At 52.8% G+C, this 25,346-nt stretch overlaps 11 protein-coding genes across 11 annotated transcripts; 3 read left to right on the forward strand and 8 right to left on the reverse strand.

Annotated features, from left to right (window-relative positions):
- Nucleotides 1-177: 177 nt before the first annotated feature.
- On the reverse strand, nucleotides 178-2,230 carry COCCADRAFT_23596 (uncharacterized protein; the record flags this gene model as incomplete). Its single annotated transcript, XM_007710831.1, has 2 exons — nucleotides 178-1,887; nucleotides 1,946-2,230. The coding sequence occupies 2 exons, from the start codon at nucleotides 2,228-2,230 to the stop codon at nucleotides 178-180; spliced, it is 1,995 nt and encodes a 664-aa protein (XP_007709021.1).
- Nucleotides 2,231-2,582: 352 nt separating this feature from the next.
- On the reverse strand, nucleotides 2,583-4,714 carry COCCADRAFT_87755 (uncharacterized protein; the record flags this gene model as incomplete). Its single annotated transcript, XM_007710867.1, has 5 exons — nucleotides 2,583-3,679; nucleotides 3,730-4,193; nucleotides 4,250-4,487; nucleotides 4,552-4,620; nucleotides 4,681-4,714. The coding sequence occupies 5 exons, from the start codon at nucleotides 4,712-4,714 to the stop codon at nucleotides 2,583-2,585; spliced, it is 1,902 nt and encodes a 633-aa protein (XP_007709057.1).
- Nucleotides 4,715-5,909: 1,195 nt separating this feature from the next.
- COCCADRAFT_87666 (uncharacterized protein) lies at nucleotides 5,910-6,769 on the reverse strand (the record flags this gene model as incomplete). The annotated part of the gene is made up of 4 exons (XM_007710868.1): nucleotides 5,910-6,024; nucleotides 6,077-6,200; nucleotides 6,446-6,629; nucleotides 6,728-6,769. 4 exons carry the CDS (start codon nucleotides 6,767-6,769, stop codon nucleotides 5,910-5,912), a joined length of 465 nt encoding a protein of 154 aa, XP_007709058.1.
- Nucleotides 6,770-7,088: 319 nt separating this feature from the next.
- COCCADRAFT_87651 (uncharacterized protein) lies at nucleotides 7,089-7,334 on the reverse strand (the record flags this gene model as incomplete). The annotated part of the gene is made up of 1 exon (XM_007710869.1): nucleotides 7,089-7,334. A coding segment is annotated over one exon (246 nt), but the record flags the coding sequence as incomplete, so codon positions are not given.
- A 191-nt stretch (nucleotides 7,335-7,525) lies between these two features.
- COCCADRAFT_23599 (uncharacterized protein) lies at nucleotides 7,526-8,011 on the forward strand (the record flags this gene model as incomplete). The annotated part of the gene is made up of 1 exon (XM_007710832.1): nucleotides 7,526-8,011. One exon carries the CDS (start codon nucleotides 7,526-7,528, stop codon nucleotides 8,009-8,011), a length of 486 nt encoding a protein of 161 aa, XP_007709022.1.
- A 91-nt stretch (nucleotides 8,012-8,102) lies between these two features.
- On the reverse strand, nucleotides 8,103-10,266 carry COCCADRAFT_2309 (uncharacterized protein; the record flags this gene model as incomplete). Its single annotated transcript, XM_007710809.1, has 4 exons — nucleotides 8,103-8,208; nucleotides 8,275-9,549; nucleotides 9,595-10,055; nucleotides 10,111-10,266. The coding sequence occupies 4 exons, from the start codon at nucleotides 10,264-10,266 to the stop codon at nucleotides 8,103-8,105; spliced, it is 1,998 nt and encodes a 665-aa protein (XP_007708999.1).
- Nucleotides 10,267-10,941: 675 nt separating this feature from the next.
- Nucleotides 10,942-11,917, reverse strand: COCCADRAFT_87626 (uncharacterized protein; the record flags this gene model as incomplete). Its single annotated transcript, XM_007710870.1, has 2 exons — nucleotides 10,942-11,757; nucleotides 11,807-11,917. 2 exons carry the CDS (start codon nucleotides 11,915-11,917, stop codon nucleotides 10,942-10,944), a joined length of 927 nt encoding a protein of 308 aa, XP_007709060.1.
- Nucleotides 11,918-13,511: 1,594 nt separating this feature from the next.
- On the forward strand, nucleotides 13,512-14,685 carry COCCADRAFT_2311 (uncharacterized protein; the record flags this gene model as incomplete). The annotated part of the gene is made up of 3 exons (XM_007710810.1): nucleotides 13,512-13,662; nucleotides 13,718-14,179; nucleotides 14,234-14,685. 3 exons carry the CDS (start codon nucleotides 13,512-13,514, stop codon nucleotides 14,683-14,685), a joined length of 1,065 nt encoding a protein of 354 aa, XP_007709000.1.
- Nucleotides 14,686-14,975: 290 nt separating this feature from the next.
- Nucleotides 14,976-15,413, reverse strand: COCCADRAFT_2312 (uncharacterized protein; the record flags this gene model as incomplete). The annotated part of the gene is made up of 1 exon (XM_007710811.1): nucleotides 14,976-15,413. One exon carries the CDS (start codon nucleotides 15,411-15,413, stop codon nucleotides 14,976-14,978), a length of 438 nt encoding a protein of 145 aa, XP_007709001.1.
- Nucleotides 15,414-16,160: 747 nt separating this feature from the next.
- Nucleotides 16,161-16,990, reverse strand: COCCADRAFT_87600 (uncharacterized protein; the record flags this gene model as incomplete). The annotated part of the gene is made up of 2 exons (XM_007710871.1): nucleotides 16,161-16,880; nucleotides 16,931-16,990. The coding sequence occupies 2 exons, from the start codon at nucleotides 16,988-16,990 to the stop codon at nucleotides 16,161-16,163; spliced, it is 780 nt and encodes a 259-aa protein (XP_007709061.1).
- A 533-nt stretch (nucleotides 16,991-17,523) lies between these two features.
- On the forward strand, nucleotides 17,524-25,167 carry COCCADRAFT_87538 (uncharacterized protein; the record flags this gene model as incomplete). Its single annotated transcript, XM_007710872.1, has 10 exons — nucleotides 17,524-17,733; nucleotides 17,786-19,792; nucleotides 19,840-20,205; nucleotides 21,150-21,356; nucleotides 21,458-21,503; nucleotides 21,555-21,610; nucleotides 21,666-22,092; nucleotides 22,142-24,182; nucleotides 24,233-24,759; nucleotides 24,824-25,167. The coding sequence occupies 10 exons, from the start codon at nucleotides 17,524-17,526 to the stop codon at nucleotides 25,165-25,167; spliced, it is 6,231 nt and encodes a 2,076-aa protein (XP_007709062.1).
- Between the last annotated feature and the right edge of the window lie 179 nt (nucleotides 25,168-25,346).

Raw genomic sequence — 25,346 nt, forward strand, 5'->3', positions numbered from 1 at the left:
GCTTGTACTATTATCGTTCCTTTGGAATGAGATTATGGTGTATTTTCAACGACTTGCGCTTGTACCTCGATTCTCCCACGAAACCATAAGCTCAAGTTTTGGGGGGAGGGAAAAAAAAAGAAGCACCAAAAACAATTATCTAAGATACTAAAACTTAACTTGTCACACTATATATATTCACCCCATCCAAACCAGAAACACATACCACAACCCCCCACACAACACGACGGTCCCCAGCCCACTCCTGAGTTCCCTCCCAAAAATCTCAATCCCGCCTTTCTTCCTACCTCGCCACCCTGCTTTCGCCGTACTCACACCAGCAGTAGCATGCTTATAACTCCCATAAATCCTCGGTTTGTTTCCCCTCGTTTCCTCATTCTCGGCGGCGATATTACTACGCGTATGCGCTCTGGTTGTGCGAACAGCCGGATTGTTGTTATTTGCACTACGATCCGAAGAAGTGGATGAATGAGAAGAGTGAGTTTCGTATTCGGAAGAAGCGGACATGCACTGAGCTGTTGATTTTTCGTGTTCGGCAGAGGACATGGAGGGCGAGGTATTGGTTGTGGGGAGGAGGGGAGGCTCAGGTGCTTCAGGACCGGTAGATAGAATGCCTGTTGCTAGGAGGGCGGCGCGGAAAGTGAGGAGGAGGAAGGTGAGGCCGAAGAGGAGACCGTATTTCAAAAAGGTACCGATTTGGTCGGGGAGAATGCAAAGTTTGGACTGGACAGTTTTGCTGGCGTCGCCGGACTTGGGGTTGCCGTGCGAGTCGACGGGGTTCCAGAGGGACAGGAGTACGATTCCCGGGAGACGGACGCCCATGGCCCAGCTGATGCTCTTGACGGTTATCTCGCGGATGCCGCCGCCGGCGCTTGTGTAGGCTTTGTGCAGTACCTCGCAGTAATCATGGTCATCGCCCGAGAAGGCGTAGCGGATGTCTCCGACTTTTTCGGCGATATCAGCTGTGATCTCGCGGTTGAGCACGTTTTGATACTGGTATCCGCCGCGCACGGAAATGGCATTGCGGTCGTCGTGTTCGAGAGGCGGTTGGCCGGGGAGAGGAGGGGTTGGGGGCCAGTGTTCGCGAAGAGGACCACAGGGCGTGCCTGGCGGACGGAAGAGTGGAACGTGTGAAAGGAGAATGGTTGGAAACTCAGTCACATCGTCGTTTGCATGTGGGAGCTGAGACTTTGCCAAATCCTCCGCTTTGATGTCGTAATGAGGCATGCCCGGGTATGGCCTCAGACCCTGTTGAGCGCGAAGTTCGCGTTGTACAAGCCGTCTCTTGCGCTTCTTTGCATCCTCGAGAAAGTCCTTTGTAGGTCGCCAGATGTTTTCCACTTGCTCCGGTGATTCCTGGCCCAGCGCACTCAGAGATACGCTGTCAATTGAGACAAACGTGTGGTTTGCAATGACATCGATTCTGTTCCCGTCGCCAAAATAGGCATTGAAGCGATTCCTGACCCCAATCTGAACACCTCTTGCGAATCCCAGGTCGTGATTACCAGGCAGACTGGTTATCAACTTCCTCCCTGGCTGCCCCGGTCGTGGTTCCATGCCTGCATCGCCCCAATGCTTGAAGAACAAATCGCTAAAACGCATGTATTCTTTCTGCCAAAAGTCGTTGCCATATCTGCGGTACTGCTGCTCGGGCGAGGTAGTTGTGCGCGTCGACCACTCACGACCGCCGTCAAAGAGATCGCCGAGGAAGAAGATGGTATCGGGGTAGAGAGTGGTTTGGAAGCGCGAGTACGTTCGTCGTAGATAGAGGTCGGTGTACTTGTAGGCCAGAGGATTGAGAGGCCACGGGCGGCCAGGATACGTATGCGGGTCAATGAGCTGCGGGTCAGCGACAAAGATGAGCCTATGTGGGTTTGCGCCGGCTTCCTACATGTCGCGGTCAGCTTTGCGCACTCCTTGTTCATCATTTGCACCATTTCCATACCCAGTCTTCCCACTTGTCCCAGTTGCAGCTCTCGATGGCGCTGTTGAAGACGCCTCGCTCACCCCAGTACAGGACAAACCACCACACCACAACGAGCGCATTCACCAGACTGAAAAGCTGGCGGGGACTCCATGTGGAATTGCGTAGGGCATCCCGCCTCCCCTGCACAGCAGGGCGTATCCGGTACAAGTAGAATGCTCGGGCAAGCCTCCAGGCTTGGTATGTCAAACTCTCTGGCTCAGAGTATGCGCCGACGGGAACGCCATACTCGTCATATGTCGTCATTGTCTAATGGAAAAGAAGAGGAACGACTGGCGCAGCATCTTTGAACCAAAAGGGTGTGAGTGTGCAAAAAGTGGCTACGCAGTGGTAGTCATTGTGCTTGGGAAATGCTCAAGGGGGGGCAACTCATGTGTGGCAATCGTGGTCTGGGTCTGGGGAAATTGCAGCTAGGGTCCAAGGGCCAGCTTGCGGTACCGCGGGCAGCCTCTATGCGGCCTACACCTAGATTTCACTATGCACGCACATTCAACAGTATATTTCTTCATGCTCTAGCAATTCAAGACGTTTATGAACAGGCAAATGATATCATTTCAAAACAACAGGCTATAAGTACAGACATTATGTAATCCAACCTCTAGTATTCCAGAGTAACCTTTTGACCCTTGACGCGTCCAATAACAATTTCGGGCGCATACTTGGGAATAACCTCATCGTCGTGCAGCATCTCAAACTCCTCCGAAGCGTCTTTGCCCATGTGGCTAAAGAGCGCCTGGGGGCCGCCTGGGTGCTCGTCCGTCCAGTTGGTGACGTCCATGACAATGCCCTTTACGGCAATCCACAGATCGTCCTTCTTGTTGTGTTTGGCAACCTCCTCGAGAGTAAACTCCTTGTCAGGGATGGTGAACTTTTGAGGCGCATTGGGCTTGGAAACCTTGCCAGGGTCGCTCGAGTCGGCCTTGCTGGACAGGACAGGTGCCGCCGACACCTGCTTCTGTTGTGCAACGGGGTCTGCCGAGCTGACACTAGTCTGAACGCCGTTACCCCACTCTACAGAGACCTTGCCGGGCTGCGACGGGTCAATGTGGAGCGAGATTTGACCGAGACGAGATACTGCAGCACCACCGGCCTTGTTGAGCGCCTGTTGGAAGAGGTACTTGGATGCAGACTCTCCTGCCACGCGACCGTAGACAACGCAGCCGAGAAGTGATGAGCCACCGAGACGGTTGGCGCCGTGCACACCACCAGCAAGCTCACCGCAGACGTACAGACCCTCGAATGGCTCGCCGTTGGAGTTCAAGCACTGGGCCTGGTCGTTGATCTCAATACCACCCATGGTGAAGTGGAGCACAGGCTCCATCTGGGCAACGTGGAAGGTGTCGTTGATGTCAAAGGGCAGGTTGTGGAAGTACTTCTTGTTCCACTCGTCCTTCTTCTCGCCCTTGGCAATCGAGTTGTAGCTCTGGAACTCGGCCTGGAGCTCCTTCTCGCTCACACCAATCTCCTTGGCCAGCTCCTTGCCGGACATCTTCTTCATCAGGCCACGGCCAGAGTAATGCCTGGTGTGGAAGTCAAGGATGTTGGATGCCTTGGAGTTGAGAACGAGGCGGATGGGCCAGTTGCCCTTCTCCTTCTCGCCCCACATCATGCCAGAGACGTAGTCACGGTGACCGAGGTCGTCGCAGAAGCGCTTGCCCTTGTTGTTGAGAAGGATACCGCCCTCACCACGGAGAGCTAGATGATGTCAGCGCATGCTTGGCAAGGATAATGGTGTGTGAACGTACCTTCGGCAGCCAGGAATTTGGTCTTGGCGGTGGGATCCTTGGGGTCAACCAGACCAGTGGGGTGAACCTGGACCTTGTCCATGTCAATGCCATTGGCACCAATCTTCATGAGCATCTTGTGTCCGTCACCAGTGGCGTGGGCGCCGTTGGTGGTGGAGAGGTCGTAGGTGTCTGGCCTCCACTTCTTGAGAAGGGAGTCTTCTGTGAAGTCGGCGGCGTAACCACCAGTGGCCAGGATGACGGGACCCTCGAGCGTGGTCTCCTCGCCGTTGAAGGTATATGTGACACCGGTGGCGCGGTTGCCCTCGGTGTTGACCTTGGTGACCTTGGCCTTCTTAACCAGCTGAACACGCTCGGGCTCTTGCTCGGCAAGCTCTTCGAATCGCTGCATTAGAGCATATGTGATGGCCATACCGGGGAACTTTGCGTCGTGGCCACGGTGGGTTCGGGGCTGGGAGTGACCGCTGGGGAGCTTGTCAGTATGCGCATGTCAGAGCTGGAGTGTCAGAGGAAAACACACCCCAAGCGCGAGACCAGAGTCAGGTCGAGGTTGAAGACGTCCATCAGCCACTCGACGGCAGCGGCCGACTTGTAGGTGAGGACCTTGATCAAGTCTGGACGGGCCTTGTCGCGGGCCGACTTGAGAGTGTCATCGTAGAACTGCTTGACGCTATCGCCAATCTTTGCATCAACCTGCGTCCTGGTAAGGGCACCGTTGATTCCGGATGTGGCCTTTGTGGAGTTGCCTCCCATGAAGTCTGCGCCAAGGTCAGCATGGGCGGCGCTCTTGAGGTATTAAGCGCAGCTTTGGGCAAAACTTACTGTTCTTGTCGAGAAGGACTACATTGCCTCCAGCAAGGTAGATGGTGTGGGCGGCGCTCAAGCCGGATACTGCAGGTCATGTCAGTCAGTCATGCGCATCATAGCAGCGAGATGAGCGGGAATGCATACGGCCAGCACCGACGACAATGACTCTCTCGGGCATGATGATGGAGGATGCAGATGAAGACAAGGAGAAGGAGAGAAGATGAGGAGAGTGTGGAGAACAGGAGAGCAGAGGAAAAGTCTGGGGGAGCGGCTTCTGCTTTGTATGCATGCAACTTGTGCCTCGGAAGTGGATAATACGCTAACCCGCATGCCCCGGTCCATGGCTGCGGGGCCAATGAGGCGGCGCGTGTTTGTACAGACAATGTCCAAGCGCGAGCCTCAGCATCGCAACAGTTGCGCATACGCATGGCGATGCGATGCTAACCAAGTCGAGCCCGTGGTTGGCCTCCGTGCTCGTGTGGCATGTGAAGGTGCTGTGGATCGTGGTCAGCACCCACATGACAGACGGGCGGGCGGTGTGGTTGGTGGGTTCGCCCCGGCCCAGCGCGTCTCCTCAGTCTGGCAAGGCCGAGGAACACGGCTGCGGGCTTGTATCAGCGAAACCTGGGGCAAGTCACGCGTCGGAACCGCCCAGCCTGCTGCTTGCATGTGAAGGCTGGCTGCCCACGACACATGCAGCGTCATCTCATGTCTGGCCGACTGTAGTATGTAGACTCACCACACGCATGCGTACTTCTTGCCGTGTGTCACCCTCATCATTTTCCCTTGCAATGAACCGCTACTACTTTACCCCCCGAATCTCACGATGCTCATTTTGGCAACTGTCCCCGCAACGCCGTCATAGCCCGGTCGGCCTTTGCTCGTGCCATTCCCACGACAACCAGCGGGCCACATTGCCGTCTTTGGATTCCACCACTCCACTCTCTTCCCATACCGACTTTTCCCTTCTTTCTCCAGCTCGCCCTAATTCTAATGCGAACTTCTCTGGATGCGGCGTCTGCGTGTTCCTGAGTCCATGTCGTGCACTCTTAGCGTTCCATCGGCTTACCTCTTCCAGTCAAGCATCCAACTCTGCACATGACAAAAGACCCTCTAGACACGGACCGCGAGTATTCTCATCATAGACTTTGCAATTGCTCTAGTAATCCGTCCGTCTAATAAACTATCCCATTGCACCGCTGCTGACACTGCGTGATTCTCCAGCCCATGTCATTGGTGCCGTGCACTCGTCTTGCCCGGATATTGCAGGAACCAGCAATAACATGCCTGCTGGTCTCGACCACAGAGAACACCATCCATCTGACCGACTTTCGTCCATATTCCGTCAATAGCCACTGCCTCAAAAGCCTCGCTCAGTGACACGCAACCGACTTGGTCGCCGAAGACTCGCTGAACATGATGTATCCGACAAACGCACCCACGGCCACGGCAAGCATGATCCATCCGTTGTATGTCATGAACAACAACCTGCAGCCAGTCAGCACAAGCATCCCACCACTGCCCCCATCCATACACTTACATGATGAAAAACGAGTAAAACACCTGCACAGCATACAGGGCAGCCTTGATCATCTTGACCTGCTGCACCGTTCCACGCCCAGCGTTTCCATTTCTCCCTGGGCCAAGTAATGAGCTCGATTCATCTGTTCGTTCGCCGTCTTCTTTGTGGCGCGCGCAAAAATACTCAGCAAGGGTTCCCACTCAGGTCAGGGAAGTTGAAGAAAAGAGACCTCCCTAGTCTCCGACTTCCACGCTTGCGTCGTGCACATTGGGTAATCCACACAAACAACACACTGTGTGACAATTGACCCTTGCACGGCCAAAAGGTGCCAGAGATGGCCTGTTTATGGTCCCCATTGATCCACAAGAAAATGACATGTAGACTCACCTCGTGGTCCCTCCAAAAGGCCCTTTGCATAGCTTTCATATCGCCTCGACATCTCCCGTATAGCTTCGTATCCCGCCGTGAGAAGCACCACGGCCAGCAGTGAGAAGATGAGAGATCCTGTGCCTGAAATGTGCCATGAGGGAAAGACGATGCAGAGGTCGGTCGTGTCCCAGGTAAACAGCATCTATTGGTTTGTTTTTAACAACGTTCAGTATAAGTAGAATAGCGACCAATGCGCGTCCATAGCCAGTCAGATGTGAAAGGGGCGGCTAGTTGTCGTACATTCATGTTACACTTTGGTCCGTCGCCCCCCATGCCAGGCATGCCGTGGTCCATGTGGCCGTGGTCCATATGGCCGTGATCCATGTGTGAGTGGTCCATCGTGAGCTGCAAATACAGTAGTAGTAGTAAAAGAAATATGCCAAAGATTCTATCGTGTGTATAAAGGGAAAAACAGGGTCCCGCAAAGGTGATAGAAGGAGAGAAGGAAGCGTGGAAGCTAATGCTGCTGACCTGTCACGAGACGTGCGGCGGTTTGAGGGAGTTTAGAGTGAGCACGCACGCGTCGCACCAGTGATCAATGCACAAGCCCGCGGTAAAAGCGGGGCCCATCGATAAGCTCACGCCCCACATTGTAGAGACCCTACCAACGACTCGACTCGACTCTAGACTTTTGTATCCAAGACCTCGACCTACGCTTGGACTCGCAAGCGACAACATCTCCACCGTTCCGGACCTCCACGGCACTCTTTGGTATACAGAAAAGAAAAAAAAAATCCCATATTCGACTGCGCGCGCAACGTTCACAATGGCAACGACAATGCGGTCCTTGAGACCAGCTGCCGGCCTCATCCAAACCACATCGCAACACATACCGCGCATATCCCAATCTATACCGCGCATACAACACTCCACACCAAGCGCATCACGACCCATCTCCTCCACCCCCAGCACCCCAATCGGCCCACCCTTGAACATTCCAAAATGGTACCTAACCTACCCGCCCAGCCCCGGCTTCACACTACAAACAACCCACTAACCAGTCCTCGGTAATGATACAGGGTCTCGGAAAACGCCCACATGCTCAAACCCCCCATAAACAACTACTGCGTCTACAACGACACCGTAACCGTCATGATCGTCGGCGGCCCCAACCAACGCACAGACTACCACATCAACGAAACACCAGAATGGTTCTACCAATACAAAGGCTCCATGCTCCTCAAAATCGTCGACGAGTCACAACCTCCCAGCCAGCAATTCCGCGACATCCATATTCACGAGGGCGACATGTTTCTTTTACCGCCAAACACGCCGCATAACCCCGTGAGGTTCAAGGATACGGTGGGTGTGGTGCTGGAGCAGAAGAGGCCAGAGGGGAGTTTGGATCGATTGAGGTGGTATTGTCAGGCGTGTGCCGGGATGGTGTATGAGGACGCTTTTCACTGTACGGATTTGGGCACGCAGATTAAGGAGGCGGTGAATGCGTTCAAGGCGGATGTGGGCAAGAGGACGTGTAAGAATTGTGGCACGGTGTGTGATACTGCGCCTAAGCCCAAGGAGTGAAGAAGAGGTTTGGCATGGAATATGTGTATGTGAATATATGAGTATGTGAGAAAAAAAAGTAAAACTCTTTTTTTTTGGTTGGAAATGTAAATTACAGGCCTTTCCACATGATTTTGGATATATGATCCGTCTTCTTTCGACTGGGTTTGACCAATCCCAGATATCTAAGTTCAGCCAATGCTCGTTGGAATAGTGCCCTATAAACATACATATTAGCATCAATCTTCGTAAACAGCAACAAAAAAGAAAGAAAGAAAACTGACATAGTCTTTGCCTCATTCTCCTCCACTCCATCCCCCGCAATGGCATTAAATGCAGACCACAAATCGCTCACGTTGATCAACGTTCCAGATTCAAGGTACATCTGATACACAATCGCCGTCGCCGGTTGTGTCACCGAAAGTGCTGCCGCATTACCATCTACACCGCTGCAGCACTCGCAGCCCAGATAGTCATGCGGAGACGCCAGTGCACGTTCAACTGCGAACCGGGGTTTCGGCTGGAACACCTCCATATGCGGGGACTTGAGATCGTACACCAGGACCTCTGCGAGAAATAGCGTCTTGGGATCAATAAACGAAGCACTCAAGTACACTTCGAGCTCATCGTGGAACTGCGTTACGAGATCCGAATATGCTTTATCTTGTTCCGACAATGCGGCTTTGTGCTTGCTCAATAGCACTTTTTGCGCGACAACCGTGGTACGGAGACTATCGTTGCGGACATCGTGTTGGGTGCGGAGAGGCGCGTCGGCGGTCTCGAGGAGGCTTTGCAGTTTTTGCTCGGGGGAAAGTATGTCCATGGTGAAGTAGGTGCCTACGAGATCTCGTAGTGAAGTAAGCAGCTGCACCAGTTTATCTGATGGGATCTTCTTGATGGACAGCATTGTCTCACGTATCAGAGGTGATGCAGCTAGCTCGCCGGCCGCGGCGCGGGTCCAGAGAGTCGAAAGCCGGACGTTGGGTGATAGTTGCAGTGATTCGCGCATGCTTGCCACGACCTTTGTAGCGTGGCTCAGTGTAGCCATGGCTTGTTGACCGGATTTTAAGCTCTGTGTGATTTCGTTAAAGAGATACTCGTCGTCTTCAAGCATTCTCCGCACATCTTGCGTGCGTCCATTTTCCAGCATATCCTCTACCCGTTGCCGGAAAGACGGCAAGTTGCGTACAGCCTTGAACGCATCTGCCGTCAAGTCATCGAAAGCAAGATCGTCAGTGAGAAATATACTAGGCACACTGGCGTAGAAGTGTGACATGTAAGCGTACTTGAGTCCATCGCAGAAATCTTGCGTGTTCTGCACATGATCTTTCTGTCGGTCAAGCATGCGACGACAGATGGTAGGTCCAATATGCAGACCAACATCCGTGCTGGCAACAGTTGCACGGAAAAGCTTTTCAATAATCTCGTCTGACTGTGTGACATCAAACTTCTGGCCTTCAAGATAGCGTAGCGAGTTGCCTGATAGGCGTTCCTCAAAGCTCTCTGCAGAAGTCGCAATACCAAAAAGGAGCACAAAGGGAAGACGATCAATCCATGAGCTACAGGAGTCAGTAAAACTGGCTGAAAGAGCGGGCCTCACTTACTGCAGGAGGTCAACCATGTCCACAAGCAACCCAACATCAAAAGCTTCGCTATCCTGCAAAGCAATCACAATACTCGAAGTCCGCGTTTTCTTATGCCATTCCTGGACATGAGCAAGGTCGTAATTGAGCAGCTTCGGACCATACCTCGACGATGCAGACGGCCGATTTACATCATCTTCATCATCATCGTCCACGCGCAAAGTCACCTTTTTGATAAGATTCTTCAGCAGCGTCTTGAGGTTTGGGCATTCACTCGAGGTTAGTACAACGTAGGCGCTGTTCTCGTCTCTGACTCTTCGGCCAAGACGTTCAAAAAATGGTCCGTGAGATGCGATACTGGGCCCAGCAACAATGAGCGCCGTTGGTATGGCGAATTTGGCCTCATCGGGAGATGAACTTGCTGTGGAGATGAAATTGGCAATCTTTTCTTGGGTCGCGCTGTCGGCGCCTTCAAGTGTATTCTTTTATTTTTGTCAGATACGCCGGCAGAGGAATGGTTAACAACTGTCGTCTTACTTGGATGCGCTCTTCTTGTTCTGTCCATAGACGTCGGTACGTTGCTAGCCGTTCTGGCAGCTGCGCCTGTGGATTGAATTTGCTCGTCCGTTGTCGCTTGGGTGCCCGATCTTGCGTCGGCGGGGGCTCATATATGTAACATCTTTGATGCTCCATGTTGTGTTTGGTTGCAGTCACGGGGTTTTCCTGGCTTGTTGATGTTGCTGACAGTGAATGGCTAGGGGCTGAGTCGGGAAAGCGCGACAATCGCGAAGCGCGTGAGCACGGGACTTGAGACTAGTAATAAATGGTCAAAGCTCATTGGAAACGCCTTGCTGTACGAAAGACAAAGAAGACAGATTTAGTACACATGTGCTATACCGAAGAGAAACTAGAAGGAGAATTGAAGATAGGAGCTGATATTGTGCTATTCAGGGGTCTACGTTGACGGCGTTCCAACATGGTCCACTACGACACATTTAGCCAATGCAACAGCATACAGCGTCGCCTTGAACCATCACTGTCATGGCACTTGCTATGCTCTTGTTATGCATACTTGGTAGTTTCTGTCCATCAATTGAGGTTGTCTGCTCAATGTGAGTAACTTAGACAATCTGCATGGACTAGAAGCCATTGTTGGATAAACAATGTCTTAATCACTGGTCACTCGAGCGTTTTCCACTCTGACCTAGAGTGTACTGAGAGCATCTGCTGCTGCACAAAGCATTCGATGCTCAACAGATCACTGGCGCACTGCGTCGCTGTCGTTGCCTACGGGCTGAACGAGATGCACTCTGTTTTCATACCTTTGAGCTCTGGTTATATGTAAAGAGCTTAAACCCCATAGTTTACTTAGTCGTGATCTTCCTCAGTCACTCCAGGGCATCCGTCCATCTCTGGGTCTGAATACTCATACCCGCAATAGAGACAGTAGTGGTACTTGTCACGAAGGAAAAGCAGCAACTTTTCAAGACGCTCTGCCACAGGCAAGGCCTCAAATTCGGCAAGTTCCGGATCTTCATCCTCTAGCTCATTTTCAAGAGTCGTGTAGAAAGGCGCTAGGTCCTTACCCTGAGCAATCTTGGAGTCGTCGTCTTCATCCTCAGGAGCTAATGTGGGTAGTCGTGACGCAATGCTGTTATTCAGTTCTCGCCGCTGCTGCTTATCGCGCTTTGCCTCGACTCTTCGTCGTGCTCGCGCCCGCCAAAGGACATTGATATCCTTGAGCGGCTTCTCACTCGTGTCGCTGGCACCTTTGGCTTCTGCCTCTCTGTCCGCTAGTCGCTCGGCTGTCCTCTGCGCGTTATCCAAGTCTCTTTCGGCCTTCTTCTCTTTTTGCTCCTGTCGCATCACCTCGAGGTAATCGCCCTCCTCTTCCTTTGCGCGTTTCGCGAGTCGGTCGGCCTCCTCGAATTGCTCTCTGAACTTGCGCTTCTTCTCTGACTCGAGGCCAATTCCTCCTCGATCATCTTTCATGTTGACTCGTATCGGTTCTTTTCGCGCGTCACCCGACTTTCCCAACGCATCGCCTTGCTTGAAACCGAATTTGGCCATCATCTTGAATCCCTTATTTGTCTCAGGGAGAGCAGTGGCTAGGGCAGCTTCTCGGGCAGCTTCGGCTTCTTCTTCACGTTCAGCCTTTGTTTTCTGTCGTGCTCTGGCTTCGCCCTGGTTGGTGGTTAGCCCGGCGCTGCAGTGTGCAAGTGGAATGACGTACCTCTTTGCGCTTGCGCGCGGCGCGCTGCAATGACGTTTCATACTTTGGACCTTTCGGCGCATCGTCAAACACCATGTTCATGTAATCATCCTCGTCGTCTGACTGCGCCATGGTCGTCGTGCCAAGATGCAGGATGTGGGATGTGAGCGAAGATGTTTTTGGCAGAGTCGCGAGTCAACTCCGAAATAACCGTACCAGAGACCCACCAAAAGTAGCGTCGCTTGGCGCATGCCACGGCGGGGCGATCCCCCAGACTTTTCTGTCTGGACGACACGTCTTCTAGTGCTATGGAACTTGACTGCCTTTGCTTCGTCACACAATTCAAAGGCAGAGCCCGAAACTGTGTTGCCAGGGCATGTGAGGCGGTCAGAGCGGCATAGACTAGGAGTGTAACTTCCGACGTACTACATTCATATAGTATAGCCGGTGTCAGCAAAAGAAAACAATAGGGTTCCAGCAGCCAGGAACAGCAATCAACGCCACCCGCATGACATGGGATGGATGATCCTTTGACAAGCCTTGTTCTAGCTTTTGAGCTGAGGATGTGCACGCGACAAGCATCACCGTTGCGAAACACGACTCGACCGTGACAAAACTATCATCTACCACCTTTTTGCAGACGAATCAGCGCCCAACAGTCCCATTGAACCCTATCACTCGTTACAGCGCAAATGTCGCGGCCCGACATGTTGACAGCTACGGGTTCTGAGGTGTCGCAGCACAGAGTCCCTTAATTACGGATCTAAACATTGCATGTGAATCCGCAGGGATGTCGATCCCCCTCTACTGAGCAATAGTTTCTTCAGAATAGTATGTTACCTGCTCGGTTGGGATGTGTCCTTTTGTGCGAAAACGAGGCGCTGCATCCGAATACAGATCGACGGCCGGCCAGTCACTGCTGACATTGGCCATCTTTGTTAGGGGCCTCTCAACCACTAACTGCAACTAGAAAAGACCGTCACAATTTAGTCCGGGGTAGATATTGTTCCCTCACCCTCCGGTCCACCCACGGCTTGCTCCAGTGTTCGCGTGCCACTCTGCTCAAGCATCTTGCAATTTTCTAGGTATTCAGTCGACCCACTACTCAAGGCCAAGGACCACTTGAGATCTCTTAGTCTCCGCTCGTGCCACCAACCACGAGTCTTTTCAGCTGTGTGCGACCCACGCGCCGCTTACAATTGGAAAACAAATAGTAAAAAAAACCATGCGCCAATCGACCGTCCGCCTTGACAAGCCTGTCTTGCCGGGGCTGCCGTTGCCTATGGGCGGGTGGCACACATCTCGGAGTGTCACCACATAGGGCTACTCTCGGACCACCCGTCCTCTTCGTGAAGCCATTATGTGGCCCGTTACGGATCGTACCCTTTTTGACATTGCTCCGGCATGCCTTATTGTTGGTTCATCGCCAATTACAACCTCGCATGAGAGGGGTTCTCGGTTCATGCTGAGCATGTGCAAGTCTTTCCATCGCTCTCTCAGCCACGACGTCTTTGCGATTCGCTTTCCCCGCATTCCATTGCCATTTGCTTAGATGATTAGATCGTCTTGGTAAAGACACTCTTGTTCTATTTAATACCGGCTCGACTCTGCGCTTGTTGTATAGCTGCAAAGTTTGGCCATCTATCACGTACCCTCGTACGCGAGGGCCCATAACAATCGACTTGTTCCTCGAAGTACACCTGCACACCATAGAGGAAACATCAAGATGGACGACAAAGGAGGATCGACGCGCACAGATGGTGTATACACTACGCCCCAGAATAGAGGTGGTGTGATGAACAAACTCTATCCACCAGGCGAGAAGCCAGGCGTCAAAGGACGCATGAAGAACCATTGCAGAAAATTCTGGTGGTGCGGTGAGCTGATATCCGAGGATGACTTTAACCCGCGATTTGTTCTGACATGTGGTAGATCTTCTGGTATTTGCGATCATCGTGTTGATCATTGTGTTGCCAATCATTTACGTTGCTATACCAAAGAGAGCACAACGCGAGATCAACGCTTCGACAATAGAGGTTCTCTCTCAAGAAGTCACCAATCCCCACTCAGATAGTATCCACCTGAAGCTCGACTCGGTCATCAGGAGTGACAGCAGTTATCACCCCAAGATCGATGGTTTCCGCGCTGCTCTATCAATTGCAGGACAAACACCCTTCTTGTACATCGACATTCCCGAGGTTAAATCCGAGGCAGAGACACCCGTCACCGTTGACCAGGAACTGAAGCTCGCAAACAAAGATGCCTTTTCAAACTACACCAAGCTCGTCCTAGGCAGCGAGGAATTCTCAATCCATCTCGACGGTAAAACCAACATCCACCTCAGTGGCCTTCCCACCATGGACGTCAACTACAACAAGATTGTTACAATGAAGGGTACGTAATATATGTTCCTCACCACAGGAACGAAAACTAACATAAACCCCTCAGGTCTCAACCGCCTCGCCGGCCTCAACATCACCGACGTCAGCATCCTCTCTGGCGACAAACTCCTCGCCGACAAATCCAACCTCATCGCCCAAGTCAGCATCCCCAACCCCTCAGTCATGACCCTCGACCTCGGCAACGTAACCATGAACCTGGGCGTCGACGGCAAGCCCATCGGCTACTGCCTCATCCCCAACGTCCTCCTTAAGCCCGGCCCCAACACCTTCCCCCTCCAAAGCCACGTCGACCAGCTCTCCATCCTCGGCCTTATCCAGTCAAAGTACAAGAACGCAGTCCTACCCCTCCAGATTTCCGGCAATTCGAGCGTCAGGAATGGAGAGCATCTGGTGTATTATGAAGATGCGATTAAGAGTAATGTTATTAATCTGGATTTGAATGTTGGGCCGGCGCTTGCGGCTGTGGGGATTAATGTTACGAGTCTTGGGTCGGGTTAGATGGGGTGAAGAGGAGGGAAATGGGATGGGATGGAGGTGATGTGGTTTTGGTGGTAATGATTGGGGAGATGAGGGTGCTTTGGGAGGATAGTATAGCGAAAGTGCTTGTTTGATATCCCATCGTTTAGCAAAAATATCATTCGTTAACATTCTTCTTTACGTTTTGTCTTTTGAGTAACTAATGTGTAGGATTCGTTAATCTCTCTTTAACATCTCACTTACAGACAGAACGCAGACTTATACCACATGTTCTCATGACCAGGTAACTTCCATACATTCCCACCACATCCTTACCCCTCAATCTCCCACTCATCCACAAAAAACTCTACAAGACCCACCGCATCCCGCTTCCCGACCGTACTCTCCAACTTCCTCAGACTCCTCTCATCCCCAGCCGCAGCCGCAAGCGCCAACGGCACAAGCTCCCTCAGACTCCCTACCACATCGCTCAAAGCAATGACTTGGGCTTCGTTCAGCAGCGGCTCCGTAGTGCAGTAAGGAAGGAGGTCATGGACTGTGTTTCCCGTGGTGTGCGATTGTTGGCGTAGAGGCGGCGGCGGTGGAATTGATAGAGACGATACAATTGGAATGTTGCGAGCGCGAAGAGGTGGTTGGGTCATGTGTTGTTGGCGGGGGTACGAGGGGGGATTGGACTGAGCAAAGTTTGGGTTGCGGGTGGGATGGTATTCGGATCCACCGTCTGTCTGGGGGAGAGCGGGCGCTTTCATGGATTGGGTGATGGCATGAGAAATTTGTGTAGTTGAGGTTATGGGGTTGATTTCTTCGCTGGGAGAGAGCAGTGAGCGATGGCGGTGATATTGGGGTTGGTGCGATGAAGCCACTGTGATGGTTTAGCTATTGGTACATATTGGTATGGCTAGCATAGTAATTGATGCTTACTTTGGCAGGTATTGAACGAGCAGGATATAGTTTGCAGCTGTCCAACATGCAGTGAGTAGATTTATGGATATAACTTAAACTTGGAAAGTAGTCGTTGTATCACATGTCTGTTTACACAGGTTGGAGATATCTGGTTGACATTGTGACGAGGGTACCATGCTTGAGTTCGTAAGTCAAGGGAAAGAGCGACCGATCTCCATCTGCTCTTGGTCCGTCACAACTGTAAACCTGAGCCTAGTTGTGTCATGTGCAAATATCTAATCGACGCCATCAGCTACATGAAGCTCCATAATGACAACAGGTAAGTGGTTGATATTGATACATCTAGTTTGACTCTATACTCTATACACGCCAATTTTGGTTGAAGACGAACACCTTGTATCCACAAGCAATATTGTCTTGATGGATTATCCCTGATACAATCCAATCAGACCTCCAAGAAGCAATATCACATATAAATACATAATGCCTATCCTCCTTTTTAAACAACACACACACAGGCCTACGTCCGCAACCGGAAGGGTATCATGAGAGGGGAGTATGAAAATGTTAAGAGAAGGTCTAGGCCGTCGAGATCAAGTCTCTCGCGTGTGCATTCCCAACTCTTTTGGTTGCGAGGTCTTGTCTGCTTGTTGCTGTTCAGTAGCTTGGCTCTCAGCCTGAACTGGTGAGTCGATTGTGGCTGTGGTGCCAGTAGACGCGGACTTTGCGGCTTTTGCAGGCTCAGCTCCCTTCTCTTCAGCGCGGCCCTTCCAAAAGCCCAACAGCTTGGAGGACGTGGGCTCAGGATGTTTTGCTTTGAATTCCTCAAACTCTGCTTTGACGGCCCTCAGTTCAGCCTGCACCTCCTCTAGGTCTTCCCTGATATCGTCTCTGGCGTTCTTGGCCTTTCTCCTTTGCCTCCACTGCTCCACGAGAATCACTGCAATGCCGACAGCGAAGATGAAGGATTCGGCAACAAAGTTTGCGCCCATCTCAATGGCCTTTTGTTCGGAGAGGGGCCGAATGCGCGGTTTGGCCCTTTCTTCTGCCTTCTTCCTGATTGCTTCCCGCTCCTTCTCCGAGAGAGCTTCTTCCGCCTTGGTCTGCTCTTCAGTCAAGACGGTGGGCGCTGCCGCCTCCTTCCGTCTGGCCTCTGCCAAGGCGACTTCCTTTTTGATCTGCCGGTCGATGACGGCGGGGTCTTGAAGGAGGCCCAGGCGCATGCGCATGTCGACGCGATGCAGGCCTTGGGCAAATTTGACGCATATTCGGCGAAAGCGTTCGTGCTCGTGGGCATTGCGTTTTATCGCATTCTAGCTGGGGTGAGTAGCAATTCCAGAGACGGACTGGCGCATGGACATACTGCTACAGGCTTCGCAAGCGTCCTGACGAACAGCGAGGTGACTTTGAGGGTGAGGGACATGTTCGGTCACGACGACTGTGCTGCGGGTACCTAGTATGTGGATATATACAGGCAATTGATGAGCGAGCGGGGGTTCATTGCCGGCTCTACAGGAATGAAGACATATCCAAAGTCGGACGACAGCCTTTGGTGGTCATGTATGTATGCTCGTGGTGGTTGATCATCGTTCGGAGCCGAATGTTGGGTTTGCAGTTGCCTGACGACCGCCCGCACCTCATCGATCCGATCCACAGAACGGCGGACAACAACAAGGCCCGACCAGACGATGCGGAGCAACAACAAGACACCATCCAATGCACTAGAGCCACATGGTCACACGACAGCTAGCTTGAATCTGGCACTGACACTGGCTATAGACTCTGGCGACATGTATGTACTATGTATGTATCAGGCCAAAGGTTATGCACGCTGCAGTGCAGTGGTGCACGGATCGGGAAGTACCCCCATGGCCCTAGCAACGGCGCTAAGCCGCGGCGTGTTTACGACCATCAACACTGCGACTTTGATTTCATCATCCTCACACTCCATCGCCAATGTCTGCCTCAACGATACACGCAGATGCCCCGCCGGCTGTGGTGCAGGACCCCGAAGGCCTTCAGTATGAGACGGGAGTGCAGCTTGGAAAAGGTGGCTTCGCCATATGCCATCGCGCGAAGCTGCTGGGCCACGACCACCTCGGCAGCAGCACCGTCGCTTTGAAAATCGTCAAATCCAAAATGGAGCCTCCCAAGCTGGCGCAAAAGGTGCAGCAGACCTCGAGGGCAAAGATGCGACCCGCGCTAACACCGCCTGCAGTTTGTGACTGAGCTCCAGATCCACTCGAAGCTATCCCATCCCAACATCGTCGAGTTCTTCCGCGCCTTTTCCTTCGAGGCGAGCACCTATGTTGTTCTCGAGCTGGCCGAGAATGGCTCGCTGGCCGATGCGATCAAGAAGCGCAAATACTTCACCATGCCCGAGATCCGGCGATTTATGATCCAGACATGCGGCGCCATCAAGTACCTACATCAGCGCAACATCGTGCATCGCGATCTCAAGACCGGCAACCTGTTTCTTGACCGCGACATGAACGTCAAGGTCGGTGACTTTGGCCTCGCCGCGCTATTGGTGTCACAGAGCGACTACGGGGCGATCCGTCGAACAACCATGTGCGGCACACCCAACTACCTTGCTCCAGAAGTCTTGGAGAAGACTGGAAAGGGCCACGACGAGAAGGTTGATCTATGGGCCATCGGAATCATGATGTACACACTTGCCGTGGGCAGGGCGCCGTTCCATGCTGCGAAGCGCGAAGACATTTACCGAAAGCTAAAGGCTCGCGAATACACCTGGCCGGATCTTGCAAAGTTTGCCAACGAAATTACCGACGACCTGCGTGACATTGTCTCTCTACTGCTCGTACACGAAGATGAGCGACCAACACCCGACCAGATCGTTGCGCATCCATTTTTCAAGCTAGGCTATATCCCATTGGAGCTTGATAGCGGCTGCACCTCGAGGATTCCAAAATGGCCCAAGAACCGCCCACCGACTGCCTCGACGATCAGACGCGGATACACGGAAGAATGGTGGCAGCTTTGCAAATCGTCTGCCGTTGGCGAATACGAGCCTGGAAAGTCGTTCGGAGCGTACGGCCGCAGATCGAACAAGACAGTTGCACGAGACTGTCAGAAGGAGATTGAAGCTGGCAAGCAGCCCAATATTCCATTTGCCAAGGACGTTGTATATGTGCCTTTCCCTGCGCGCGTGCAATGGCCTCACCAAGCTCCTGGGGGTCTGAGCGAGATTTCAGAGGAGAAGGAATCATCATCAGAAGGTCACGCACTTTCGGAAACCACTGGCAACGACCGAGTCAAGGCCCGTGTACCCAGAGCTTCAAGGAGAGAGCAACCACCAGTACAGACACTCAAGGAGAACACAGACCCAGATCAAGAACCCGAACAAGCACACCGGATTTTGGACAAGCAACCCACTCGACTCAGGGCGGTTCGCAAGATATCGAATCCTGGTCGCGTCACAGCAAACACAGCAACGGCACCTGCCCCATTACGCGTTCCTCGTGAGGCACGGGCGTCAACTCGTTCGAGGGCGGTGAAAGAACCCACCAAAGAAACATCAAAGACTAGCTCAACAGGACTTCCCGATCTCCCACCACTACGAGTTGTTAAAGCGAGTACTCGGGAAAGGGAGAGTGAGAAGTCGGAGCCTTTGTCTCAATCATCGAGTTCGCGAAGTGCTCCTCGTTACCGTACTATTGGCTCGGATATGCCTTCAACGGACCCGGTAGCCGTATTGGCGCGTCTGATGACATTCCGAGACAACCTCGAGAGAGTGCTGGACAAGAAGCCGACCAAGTCGAGGCGAGAGCAGCCACCACAATTGCCATTTGTCGCAAAGTGGGTAGACTACAGCCGACGATATGGAGTTGGATATGTCCTCAGCGACGGCAGCATCGGAACGCTGCTGTCGGCCGAGGAGCAATACCCGGTTACCATTGCATTTGCGACTGACGGATACAATCATCTCCGGAAAGCCGGAGGCAACCGAGAGGTGGCCAAGAGCGTAGCGCTGAACTACTACACGACTGTCAAGAAGGACCGAGGACTGTCGCAAATCGAAGTGCTTGATTCGCGACGCGTCGAGGAGATCCGGACAGTGTGGCATAAGTTTGGAAAGTACATGTGCGCAACGTTTGGCGACGAGGAGAAGCCTCTAAGGAAAGATCCGCGCGTCAACTTTGTCCGGTTCTACCAGCGACTGGGCAATGTGGGAATATGGGGATTCGACGATGGGTCGTTCCAGGTAAGCACTGTTTTTGCAATCATTTCTCGAGCCAAACTAACAGTTAGCAGTTCAACTTCCCCGATCACACTAAGCTTGTTCTTTCGTCAGATGCTGGATATGGACACTTTTTGTGCCTGCCACTTGACGCAACATCTCTTCTCGAGGAGACGGGCAGCGTACCGTGGAGACATGTGAAGGCCCGTGCTAATCTGCGAGGTTCTCTGCAACAGCTTCTGTATGGCTCAGCAGACAAGGAAGACAGCTACAAGGAGCTGACGGAAAGCAATCTGCTGCGGGCGAAGATTGAATTCATCTACGCCGTGGTTGTGGAATGGTGCCAGCAAGGAGGGCTCGGATGCCTGGCCGACCCCAAGATGTACTCATGGGGCGGCCCTCAACTCGAGGAATCTAGACGGTTAGACTGGGCGAGTGTCGGGCGTTTTGGAGGCGATGTTTTCTCATGATGACTGAACGACTACTTCTTTGGCGGGCAAGCGACGGCGTTGTACTCTGTTGTGGAGTTGTTCTTTTTTTGTTTTTGTTTTTGGATATATTTTTTACAAGGACGATGGGCATTTGGAAATGGGCTGGCGTTGTGCTGGGCCTAGTGCTCGCCTTTATTCGGACGCTCCTTTACGACGGGTTGCATATCCAGGGGCGTTGGGGTGTGGGTGGCAGCTGGTAGTGTTGAAGAATGATGATTCGATTGCAGAGAGCCAATGTTGATGCCTAAGGCGTGACGGAGCGACACGTAAGCGGCCACATGTGTACGCGGCGGAGTGGTGGGCGAGAACAGCAGGCAACAGGGCTGGCGAGGCGGCCCAATGGAGAGCAGTGCACCGTGTGCTGGCCCCGTTCACCCAGGCACAAGGTAAACGAGCGTGTACGTGCAATGCATGTGTGGTGTGTGAGGGTGTGAAGGGGGTGTGTGAATGTATGTACGTACATATGTACGTAGTAGTCCAATGCACCCAAGGCAACTATGCCGCCGCCGCCCTGTGCTTGCGCGTCCGGCAATTGGCTGTGGCTGTGCTGGGGCGAGGCGATTCCGACGAGCCCGATTGAAGGCTTGCCTTGTCCTGGCCGGTCCCTCTCTGACGTTGGTCTCCGTCTTCGAGATCACCGCGGCCAACTCAGCACACCCACACTTTTGAGCGGCCGCTCCTCACCCTCCGAAACTGCCTCTGAGCTTCTGGCCCTTGACGCCTATTGACATCATCTCTGCCGTATCCCGCGCGCAGTACGACACACACCTCCCCCCACCGCTGGCCGACTGTAGCTACCAGTCCCAGCTCGAGATCGGGCATCAACCATGGTACTCGCCAAAAAAGCTCCTCTGTACAAACGACACTCGGCTAATGCATGCGGTGTGTAGGGGAAAACCAACCGCGCAGCGCGCAAGGCCGTTGGTGGCCAGCCCGCAGCGAGGGCTGCCCCCAAGGCCCAGTTCGCAACAAAGGCCGTCTTCGAGACGACCAAGAAGAAGGAAGTCGGAGTCTCAGATCTGACCCTGATCAGTAAAATCTCAAACGAAGCCATCAACGACAACTTGAAGAAGCGATTCGAGAATGGCGAGATATACGTGCGTCGACCCGCCTGCCCCGACCCCGCGCCGCATACACATACACTCACATACACACACGCATATCACCACACTGGCACACCGACTGACAATGGGCGCAGACATATATCGGACACGTACTGGTGTCTGTCAATCCCTTCCGCGACTGTACGAAGACTCCGCTTGCGCTTGTACAAGACAGATGCTAACAGCTGGCAGTGGGCATATACACCGACCAGGTGCTCGAGGGATACAAGGGCAAGAACAGGCTCGAGGTGCGGCGCATACTGACAACAATTCCCCAGTACTCCCACGGCTGACCGAGCACAGGTTCCACCTCACGTTTTCGCAATCGCCGAGTCTGCCTACTACAACATGAACGCATACAAAGAAAACCAGTGTGTCATCATCTCCGGCGAGTCGGGAGCAGGAAAGACAGAGGCCGCCAAGCGACTCATGCAGTACATTGCAAACGTATCCGGCGGAAGCAACTCGTCCATTCAAGAGATCAAGGACATGGTGCTGGCCACTAACCCCCTGCTCGAATCCTTTGGAAACGCAAAGACACTGAGGAACAACAACTCGTCGCGCTTCGGAAAGTACCTCGAGATCCACTTCAACGCGCAGGGAGAGCCGGTCGGAGCAAACATCAACAACTACCTACTCGAGAAGACTCGCGTGGTGGGGCAGATCACAAACGAGCGAAACTTCCACATCTTCTACCAATTCACAAAGGCTGCTTCAGCAAACTACAGAGGTAAGGTGTGCACATACCCAATGCAATGAGTTTGCGCTAAGACGTGTAGAAATCTTTGGTCTGCAACAACCACAAGCCTACGTGTACACTAGTCGGTCAAAGTGCTTCGATGTCCCGGGAATCGATGACAACGCCGAATTCAACGACACGCTCAATGCCATGAAGGTTATTGGATTGCCACAGGCGGAACAAGACAACATTTTCCGAATGCTTGCAGCTATCCTCTGGTTAGGAAACGTATCTTTCCGAGAAGACGACCAGGGCAATGCGGCCATTGTGGACCAGTCTGTGGTGGATTTCGTAGCATACCTACTCGAAGTTGACGCTGCGCACGTCAACAAGGCGCTCACAATTCGCATCATGGAAACAAGTCGTGGAGGACGACGAGGCTCCGTGTACGACGTACCTCTGAACTGCGCGCAAGCAGGCGCAGTCCGAGACGCGCTCGCAAAGGGCATCTACTTCAACCTTTTCGACTGGATTGTAGAGCGTGTCAATTTATCCTTGAAAGCTCGCGGGGAAACTGCGCATTCCATTGGTATTCTCGATATCTACGGCTTTGAGATTTTCGAGAAGAACAGCTTCGAACAGTTGTGCATCAACTATGTCAACGAGAAACTCCAGCAAATCTTCATCCAGCTGACATTGAAGGCTGAGCAAGAAGAGTACGAGCGAGAACAGATCAAGTGGACACCCATCAAATACTTCGACAACAAGATTGTCTGCGACTTGATTGAGGAGAAGCGCCCACCGGGTGTCTTTGCTGCCCTGAACGATGCTTGTGCGACAGCGCACGCAGACCCGACTGCTGCAGATCAGACTTTTGTCCAGAGGCTCAACGCTCTATCCTCGAATCCCAACTTTCAACCTCGCCAGGGCCAGTTCGTCATCAAGCATTACGCTGGTGACGTGTCGTATGCAATTGATGGAATGACTGACAAGAACAAGGACCAGCTGCTCAAGGATCTGTTGAACCTGCTTGGTCAAAGTTCCAACACTTTCGTTCACACACTCTTTCCCAACCAAGTCGACCAAGACAACAGACGGCGACCGCCAACGGCTGGAGACAAGATCAAGGCGTCTGCCAACGACCTTGTGACCACTCTGATGCAAGCCCGCCCGTCCTACATCCGTACCATTAAGCCCAATGAGAACAAGTCGCCCAAGGAATACAACGACTCAAATGTGCTCCACCAGGTCAAATATCTTGGTCTGCAAGAAAACGTACGAATTCGGAGAGCTGGTTTTGCGTCACGTCAGACCTTTGACAAGTTTGTCGAGCGATTCTTCCTGCTGTCGCCAAAGTGCTCCTATGCTGGAGAATACACTTGGACGGGCGACTATGAGACTGGAGCCAAGACGATTCTGAAGGACACTAACATACCCGCGGAAGAGTACCAAATAGGAACGACAAAGGTGTTTATCAAGACTCCAGAGACCCTGTTTGCGTTGGAGACGATGCGCGACCGGTACTGGCATAACATGGCTATCCGTATTCAGCGAGCTTGGAGAAACTATCTGCGTTACCGAACAGAATGCGCTATTCGAATACAACGATTCTGGCGAAAGCTCAACGGAGGCAAAGAGTTCATCGAGTGGCGCGATCAAGGACACACCATTCTTCAAGGCCGAAAAGAGAGGAGAAGGTACAGTTTGATTGGATCTCGAAGGTTTATGGGAGACTATCTTGGCATCGGAAATCACGGCGGTCCTGGCGAGATCATTGCTCAAGCCGTCGGTATATCATCCAGCGAGGAGGTACCTTTCTCATGCCGAGCCGAAGTGCTTGTGTCGAAGCTTGGTCGATCGAGTAAACCAGAGGCTCGCATGCTGGTGCTTACCAAGAAGAATGTTTATCTCATAAAGCAGGTCATGGTCAACCGTCAAGTCCAGATCCAAGCCGAGAGGACAATCCCCGTGGGCGCAATCAAGTTCATTAGTTGTTCCACCCTCAAGGACGACTGGTTCTCGATCGGTGCAGGCTCACCAACGGAACCTGATCCACTTGTCAACTGCGTGTTCAAGACTGAGTTCTTCACACAGCTCCACAACGTACTGCGGGGCGCTCTGACACTCAGAATAGGCGAGACGTAAGTTAATCATATGGAGAAGCATATAGAAAAAGCTAACATGGCCGCAGTATCGAGTACAACAAGAAGCCTGGCAAACCGGCTCAAGTCAAGGTAGTCAAAGACCCTGCAGTGCCGAGAGACGATCTGTATAAGAGTGGTACTATTCACACTGGCCCGGGAGAGCCACCCAACTCCGTGTCGAAGCCTACCCCCAAGGGTAAGCAGGTCGCTGCAAAGCCCATCACAAAGGGCAAGCTTCTACGGCCCGGTGGCCCAGGCGGAGGTCCCTCAAAGCTCGCGTCTCGTCCAGCACAACCGAGAGCTGTGCCACAGCCCGCTGCATCTCAACCCAAGCCTGTCCCACACCCAGTCGCTGCGTTATCGAATGGTACCAGCTCTCACACACGCGAGGTTTCGGCGGGTTCAGCACGCGCACCACCCCCACCTCCTCCTATGCCACAAGCGCGTGCTGCACCACCAGCCCAACCAAAGGAGCCTCGGTACAAGGCACTGTATGACTTTGCAGGCCAAAGTGCCGGTGAGCTAAGTCTCGGAAAGGACGAAATCATTCTGGTCACGCAGAAGGAGAGCAATGGTACGTTATCTCTGACCCAATGAGGAACCAAGTAATGAGTACGTGACTAACAAATACACTACAGGATGGTGGTTGGCTTCCCGTCTTGACAAATCTGCGTCTGGGTGGGCACCATCTGCTTACCTTGAGGAAGTCGTTGACCGCACATCTGCTCCCGCCCCACCCCCAGCGCCGCCCGCTCGCCCTGCGAACGGTAAGCCCAAACCACCTGCTCCCCCCGCTAAACGTCCTGCTGCGAGAAAAGCCGTCAACGGTGATTCTGGCAGAGATAGCGGATACAGCGGTAGCGGCGGCAGTACCATGGAGAGTGCGAGAGACAGTAGCGGTAGCATCGCTGGTGGACTTGCAGAAGCATTGAGGCAGAGGCAAGCAGCTATGCATGGGAGGAAAGCCGATGAGGATTGGTAGATTTGATTGTTGAGGACGGTAGCTGGATATGTCAAGCAAAGAGAAGGTAACCACATATCGTTGACGGGGTCATTGATGACGAGAGCACTAAACAATGATGCCGCCCAATAAGTTCATCTAAAGCATACAACATCTTCCATACAATTCGATCAAAGTTCACATTCAATGACTAAAGCTAC

This window comes from Bipolaris zeicola, assembly GCF_000523435.1.
Source record: "Bipolaris zeicola 26-R-13 unplaced genomic scaffold scaffold_22, whole genome shotgun sequence".
NCBI classification, from domain to species: domain Eukaryota; kingdom Fungi; phylum Ascomycota; class Dothideomycetes; order Pleosporales; family Pleosporaceae; genus Bipolaris; species Bipolaris zeicola.